General features: G+C 41.0%; 1 protein-coding gene across 1 annotated transcript; it reads right to left on the minus strand.

Moving 5' to 3' along the window:
* Positions 1–4,785: 4,785 nt before the first annotated feature.
* Positions 4,786–6,916, minus strand: LOC135701052 (uncharacterized). The gene is made up of 3 exons (XM_065221758.1): positions 6,809–6,916; positions 4,877–6,125; positions 4,786–4,814 (listed from the first exon to the last, which is right to left on the minus strand). Exons 1-3 carry the CDS (start codon positions 6,821–6,823, stop codon positions 4,786–4,788), a joined length of 1,293 nt encoding a protein of 430 aa, XP_065077830.1. The 5' UTR covers positions 6,824–6,916.
* Between the last annotated feature and the right edge of the window lie 888 nt (positions 6,917–7,804).

Consider the following 7,804-nt stretch of genomic DNA (forward strand, 5'->3'; position numbering starts at 1 on the left):
TTATTAATTTCTACAGCGCAACTTCATCTCACACTTCTATATGGCAAGGTTGCCAGTCATTTTCTGAATTTCATTAAGCAAAGTGCAGTCAAATAAAAATATCGTTGAGGAATATTTTGCGTCTGGTCGAGATAAAAACCGTTTACTTGACTTTGTGTCTAGGGCACTGTCGAAAGCACCTGCGGCTCTTGCGCAAGGTGTTAAAAACTGGATTGGTCAATTTAATCGGCGATGGTCACTAAACCCACAGTAAGGATCGGTTCTTTAAGAAGAATGCAGAGTGGTTTGAAAGCATATTTGAGGTAAGAATCCCTGGGCGTGCTTGATTTTAGAAAGCAGCATAAATTAACGAAGAAACGTTTTTAATACGATACCGTCGAACATTAAAAAAATTAACATTTCGGAAAAATTGTACCTGTTGAGCGAAGTGCTAAATTTTCAAAAAACAACGGATTCCAAACCAATTTAAATTGAACTTGAATGAAAATTAGTAAAAGCTTGGAAATGCGTTAATGTAAAGCAAGACATACTACTGATGAAATCTGTTTTTGTTCATGTTACTAAATAATCAATAGCATCAACCGCGATTAGAAGAAGATTTGTCTTTGATATTTGTATGAATATTTTATAAAAATCCTAAACAAAAACTACCGACTCTAAATTTTACGAAAAAACATCCAACAGTCCTTGACCTCCTGATCAACTTTGCCGAAGAAATCATCCGTCTTAATTGTCATAATCTTGAGATACAGCAGCACAAACATATACACTTCGAATGCTCACTAGCGCCGCCTAGCGGAAGAATTCCGAATTGTTATGTCCACCATTCAATAGTCCTTGATCTCCTGATCAACTTTGCCGAAGAAATCATCCGTCTAAATAGTCAGGATCTTGAGATACAGCAGCACAAACATATACACTTCGAATGCTCACTAGCGCCGCCTAGCGGAAGAATTCCGAATTGTTCTGTCCATCATCCAACAGTCCTTGACCTCTTGATCAACTTTGCCGAAGAAATCATCCGTCTATATCATCGGTATCTTGAGATACAGCATTCAAATCATGCAAAATAGGAGATTTTAGGGCAAAACTGTGAAAAACCCCAACTTACCCTATCGTGTTCAAGATGAAACCCACTCCAATCGATTTCTGAGACTTTTTTCTATAAGAATGACTATTTTTTAGTCTCTTGTTCTAGCGAGCACCGAAGTTATTGAATTTTAACACATTGTTTCGATTTTGTCCCCAGTGTGCGTCGGTAGCATTGGTGCTCAGCACGGAAAACAAGATCGACGGAAAAAACAAACCAAAGGAAAAAAAAGGTGTTTTTTTTCTGATTCATGGGATACGATTTAAAAGCTTAACGAAGTCAAAACATAGTTGTTGGGACAGAAACTGGATTTCGGACTGGTACAGCACGACTCGTTTTTATGCAATGTGCATGAGTCAGCTGTTTAGCTGCAATATATTTAATTAGGATTATAAGAGTTTGTTAAATGTGTGTGTTTATGTGTTCACTTACATTTGTTCTCTGTCCAACAATTTTAAACTAGAATAATTATAAATTTTAAGTAAAGCTTGTTCTTTTTTCTAGCTTTTAATGGTGGATTTACTTGTCGTGTGTAGGTATTTAGGAACTATTCAATTCGTTGACAATTCAATGCGTATATATTAGTGTTCTTATGCATAGTTCATCCTGCTGCGTGTAGATCGAGTAACCCTGGCGCACCGGGGTGCTGGTTTCTCGTCGTTCGGAACATTCCCCGACCCGCATTGCTCGATGTTTACTTCAGCGGTACCACCAACTTCCAGAACTGCTAACTTTGCTACTGAACGAACCAGCACTCCTGCACTGGTTGTCAATACCTCTGCATTCCGTACCCGGCCGTCACTCTCTGTAGAAACGTCTGGTTCGGTCCGAGGTACAACTGATAATGTATATTTATTCTCATGCTTTAAGGTTGTTACAAAACCAATGGTTGCTTAGATCCTACATTCCCTCCTTACGTTTAATATTTTAAAAATTTAATATATTCAAAGTTTGTAATCTGCTAAGTATTTAGGTACATGTTTCGAGCGCTTGCTGGTAGCTCGGCTAGTTTCAAAAGGGTGTTTTCGACCATCGCATCGTGAGACCATCTGAGGTTCCGTAGTAGTTTGGCTGGTAGAGGGTTGTTCCGTTGGATTCGTAGTACGTTCAGCAGCAGTTGGAATGGCTGGTCCCATGTCATCTTCTTCTTGTGTGCCCTCAGAGGTTTTATGATTATCTGCGTCATTCTCCTGTTTCATCATGGGATTCGCATTTAGGATTCGTTTGGTGTGGTTCACGTGTCAATTGGAGATCACACTGCTTTTAATGTTCTTCAAGTGGAGCCGTGATCCGTCGCGTTGTATCACAAGATGAGGTTCGGGGTTGAAAGTGATTGTTAGCTTATTTTTCTTGAATAAATTTTTCACAATCACATAATCTCCAACATCGATATTGCATTGCTTAGCTCTCCTTTTTGAATCCGCATACATTCTTCCTTTTTCTTTCGCCTTCCTATCGTTTTCTCTTGCTTCAGTTTCATTGACTGGTCTTGAGTTTCCTGGTATTTTATCCCGAATGTTCCACCCAAACATCAATTCCGACGGTGAAAACTTTGTTATGCTGTGAGGTGTTGCTCGGTAAGAGTGAAGAAAATCTTGTAGATCATACCGCCAATTACGTCCCATAGTACAGCTTATTTTCAAGGTCTTCAATAAAGTTCTGTTTTGCCTCTCGACCAATCCATTTTGAAAAGCTGCATAAGGAACTGTATGCTTGATTGAGATTGCATTTGTCTGACAAAAATTCAAGAATTCTGCTGAAGAAAATGGCTGACCATTATCGCAAACAACTTCAATGGGATAGCCGAACCTTGCAAAAATTTCCCTCATTTTAGTGACTGTTACTTTTGCTGTCATTGAAGTAAGTATAGCAACTTCAACGTACCGGGAGTAGTAGTCTGTCGCTACAAGCAAATGGTAACCGCCAGGAATTTCCATGAAATCCACCGCTATTTTCTTCCACGGTCCGTTAGGCATCTCGGTTCTTGTTATAGGAAGTGTATCAGGTTCTGATACAAGCGTACATCCTGTGCAAGATTGGACGAATTTCTCTACCATAGAGTCCATCCTAGTCCACCATACTTTAGATCGTAGTCGACGTTTCATTGCTGCAATTCCAAGGTGAGGTTCGTGTGCAAGCTTCAAAATTTGGGTTTGTAGGATTCGAGGAATTACAATTCTTTGATCTTTCATCAATAAATGTCCATCACTGGTGAAGCATCCCGACATCTTTGCATAACGCATTAATGTTCTAGGCCAACGTCGAGAAGGGTACGGTAACCATTTAATCAGTTCTTGCAGTTCTTCATCTGAGTTTGTGGCAGTTACAATTTCCTGAAGGGTTATTGCCAACGGGCAAGCATCACTAGCTATCATTCGTACGATTCTTTCTGATTCTTCATCAAAGCTAGGTCCATTATCTGGTACAGATTGGCAGAGTCGGGACAGCGGGTCAGCGATGTTATTCTTTCCTGGATGGTACATTACTTTGAAATCGTAGGACATCAGGCGCAACTTCCATCGTTCAATCCTTGGTGACGGCTTCAGACGATCTCCAAAAATCACGACTAACGGCTTATGGTCCGTAACCAGATGGAAAAACTTCCCGTAAAGATAATAGTGAAACTTTTCACAAGCCCATACTAATGCTAAAGCTTCTCGCTCAGTCTGCGCATACTTCTGTTCTGTCGGAGTGAGAGTTTTAGACGCATAACAGATCACACGATTGCGATTATCTTTCCCTTTCTGTACTAAAACAGCACCAAGGCCAACAGGACTCCCATCGGCAATAACATAAGTTTCATCGTCAACATTATAAAATCCAAGGGTATTTTTGTTAAGTAGAATCATCTTAATTTGCTCGAATGCTTGTTGGTGTACTGGTTTCCATTCGAAGTTTATGCCTTTCCTTGTGAGCTGATTTAGGGGGTGTGTAATGGTTGCCATATTTGGAACATGTCGATGAACGAAATTAACCAAACCAAGCAGACTTCGAACTGCTTCTGCGAACTTGGGGACTTGTAATTTTTCGATAGCTTCCAGTTTTTCTTGAGAAATTGAAATTCCTTGTGTAGAAATGTGATAACCCAAGAAGTCTATTTCCCTAGCGCCTGTGATAACTTTGTCAGCATTCAGTAGTATCTTGTACTGCTTCAATCTGTTATACACCATCAAAGTTCTTTCACGAAGCTCAGATTCGTTTCTAGCGGGGATCATAATGTCATCGATGAAAATAATAAGCCATGGAAGATCAGCAAAAATCGTCTCCATAACTTTTTGAAACAACTCAGGAGCAGCAGAAAGTCCAAACATGAGCCTTTTATAACGGAATAAACCAAGGGGGGAAATGAAGGTGGTGATGTATCGACAATCTTCTCGAAGAAGAACTTGATGGAAAGCTTGTCGAATGTCAAGTTTAGTGAAAATTTGATTTCCTCCGATTTTCTTCGTTATTTGCTCGAGTGTTGGAAGGGGATGGACTTCTCTAACTATTGCTTTGTTAGCCTCCCGGAGATCTACAATAAGTCTGACCTCATCGAAGCTTTTACGCTTTACTAACATTGGAGAGACCCATTCAGAAGCTTCATTGACACGTTCAATGATGTCCTGCTTCTCTAGCTACCGAAGTTTTTTCAAGGTCAATTCTTCAAGAGGAAATGGTATGCGACGAAGGCTTTGGCGGACTGGAGTTACAGTTTAATCGATTTTGATATTAGCAACAATACCTGTACACATGTGAAGTTTAGAATAAATTTATTTAAATTTACCTGTATAAATTATTGCTTACCATCCATATGTGGGAACGATTCATCATTCACTGCTTGCAAAAATTTCACCAATCCAAGTTTGACTGCTGTGTCACCTGAGAGAAGCGAGCATTTCCCATTCTGGATCACGTAGAACGTAGTGTCGGTACTCCGACCGTCGATCATAGCTTCTGCGTCGACTTCACCAAGCACTTTCAACGGTGTATTTATCCCATAAGCATTGAATACTTTGTTGCTTCCTCTCCTGATAGAGTATGTTTCAAACCCAACGCGTTTCAACGTAGCCCAATCCGCTTCGCTTAAAACGTCTTCGTCTGCTCCTGTGTCAATCACGAACTTCAAACAAACTCCTCCAACAGATACTGGAACCAGCTTCTTTCCTGCTCCTAGATGGAAAAGATCAACTACATCTGAGTTGCGCTCGGTTCCATCTACAGATACTTCTCGTACGAATCGCTTTTGTTTACGGGAAGCTCCGAAACGATTGTACTGGGACGGTTGTCCGTTGGTCTTCTTCCTTTTTAGAAAACAGCAGCGGGAAAAGTGTCCCACTTGACCACAACTTCTGCATTCGAGTGATTTGGCTGGACACGATGGATCTTTCGAATCATGTCTGCCATTGCATCGGAAACATCTGAACCGCCTTGGTCCTCCGAGTTTGGAGCGTACCTTCAAAATTGACTCTTCATTGGCCTCCGTTTCGACAGCGCTGACTTTTTGTAAGTTTCCGTTCCGATTGTCCAAATCGCTCATCTGTATTTGAACAGACTCGCGGGTACGACCGATCGCTACAATCTCCTTGAAGTTAAAGTCTTTTTCCAGGCACTTCCTCTTCAGACTCACATCCGTTGTAGATGTAATAATTTGGTCAGCTACCATGCTTTCCAGCTGATCTCCAAAATCACAGTAGGCTGCCTGCTTTTTCAGTCTGATGAAAAAAGTGTCAAACTTTTCACCTACAGCTGGTTTCATCTCGCGGAACTTCTGACGTTCGAACGTTTTCGAGAGTCTCGGTACAAAGTAATCGTCCAACATTGACATGGCAATGTGGTACCGGTTCTCCATAGCGTGTGATTCGTCAACATGAACTTGCTTGACCACTTTCCGGATGTCTGGTCCACCGAACATCATCAGGGATTTGAATTTTTCCTCCTGATTGTCAACGTCCTTCCATGCTAGGTATGCTTCAAAATGTTCACGCCACTTCTCCCAGCGGGCAGACACTGGTCCGTCGGCATCTTCGGCAAACGGAGGGATCAACTGGTTTACCTAGAAAACACGCATTTTAAGGTACTTTACGAGCTACACTACGTCTGTGACGTATTTTTATCAAAATTCATGTGATCTGCGTACTACACAAAACTCAGGTTCCGCACTGAAATATATATACACAGTATCACTCTGCGTACTTCATCCCAAATGTTGGGTTCCGCATTTAACATTCTCTAAGTTCAGATTTACTGCGTACTACATCCTTAAACGTCGGATTCCGCTTAAAATATCTCATATTTTCCTGCGTACTTCATTCCAAACGAAAGGTTCCGCTTTCTTTCACATTAGGAATTTCTGCGTACTGCATCCCATGAAACATTGGGTTCCACATAATGATACTTTTTACATATTTCACTGCGTACTTCATCCCGTTGCTATGGGTTCCGCGTATTTTGTTTAGAATTTTCCAGAATCACCGGGTCTCACGTCATCAACAAAATTGTTTTAGTGAGAATCATCCCTAAGCGATTAGGATTTTCATTCCGAAAAAAAAAATACCCTGAACTGCCTCTATTTCTTAGGATGTTAAATTCCGGGTTTACGGGAGAAATTGAAATTCAATTTTCTCAGGTAAAATCATCCCTAAGAATTTTCTATCCACGGAAATGATTTCAGGTTTGGTACATTAGAATTTTCCACTGCAAACTCTCTCGAAAATCTGCTTTATCACAAGTACTCACCATAGGCCAAGCCATCTCACGGGGGTCCGAGTAAAATTTTCTGGGGTGGAGTGTCCAAATCCGTGGGTAACTTTTATCGCTCGTCGCCAAAATGTAGAAACGTCTGGTTCGGTCCGAGGTACAACTGATAATGTATATTTATTCTCATGCTTTAAGGTTGTTACAAAACCAATGGTTGCTTAGATCCTACACTCTCAGCCAACCATTCCGGATCCGGTCTTCCACCACAACTACCAGATCACCAACTTGAACGGGTCTTCCATCCACGAACCACTTCGTACGCTTAGTGATCGTAGGAAGCTACTCCTTGATCCATCGACCCCAGAACCTGTCCAGTAGTTGTTTGCACCAAGGTTGCAAATACTCATTTCAGCTAAAATAATGTTTTTCGGAATAATAAAACAAAAAGATGGTATGATGGCATGTTTAACTTGTAACTTACAAGAAGAGGTTACAAAGTATGCGTTTGAAACATGAAACCTGTAAATTTTGCTTTCTATGAGTCACAATCATCGATTTTCTTATCGCTGAGTGAGTGAGTGAGTGAGTGAGTGAGTTTGTGAAAAATCGCTGATTGTGACTCTTATGAAGTGAAATAAACAGGTTTAATATGTCAAACACATTCTTTGCAACCTCTTCTTGTATCCTACCAATTCAAAATTTGATCATGGCATCTAATTATTTCATAATTTAGAAAAACATTGTTTAAGCTAAAATGAGTATTTGCAACCTTGGTTTGCACAGGTCCCAGTTACAGCGTGCCACTGCCCTCTCGTCGATCGGCTCCCTAACTGGCTGATTAACTCCGTTAGTGCTCAGCATTAAGAAGCAGTTCGGGGTAAGTGCTTCTTGTTCCTCGGAATCGATTGGCAGGTATGTGAGAGGCCGTGAGATTCAGCCTCGATCAGGTACGTACGAAGGGTTTCATCGTCCGGCTTGACACCGGTAGTCAAAGATGCCAGCGCACTTTTAACCGACCGAACCATGCGTTCCCAT

This window comes from Ochlerotatus camptorhynchus, unplaced genomic scaffold (assembly GCF_037179485.1).
Source record: "Ochlerotatus camptorhynchus isolate MF236.1 unplaced genomic scaffold, CSIRO-AGI_Acam_v1.1 ptg000149l, whole genome shotgun sequence".
Taxonomy (NCBI): domain Eukaryota; kingdom Metazoa; phylum Arthropoda; class Insecta; order Diptera; family Culicidae; genus Ochlerotatus; species Ochlerotatus camptorhynchus.

Excerpts from the sequence above, each read along its gene's own strand:
- LOC135701052 (XM_065221758.1), bottom strand. Across the intron at positions 4,815-4,876 it reads ATCGTTCCCACATATGGATG|GTATTGTTGCTAATATCAAA; the intron begins GTAAGCAATAAT and ends ACATGTGTACAG.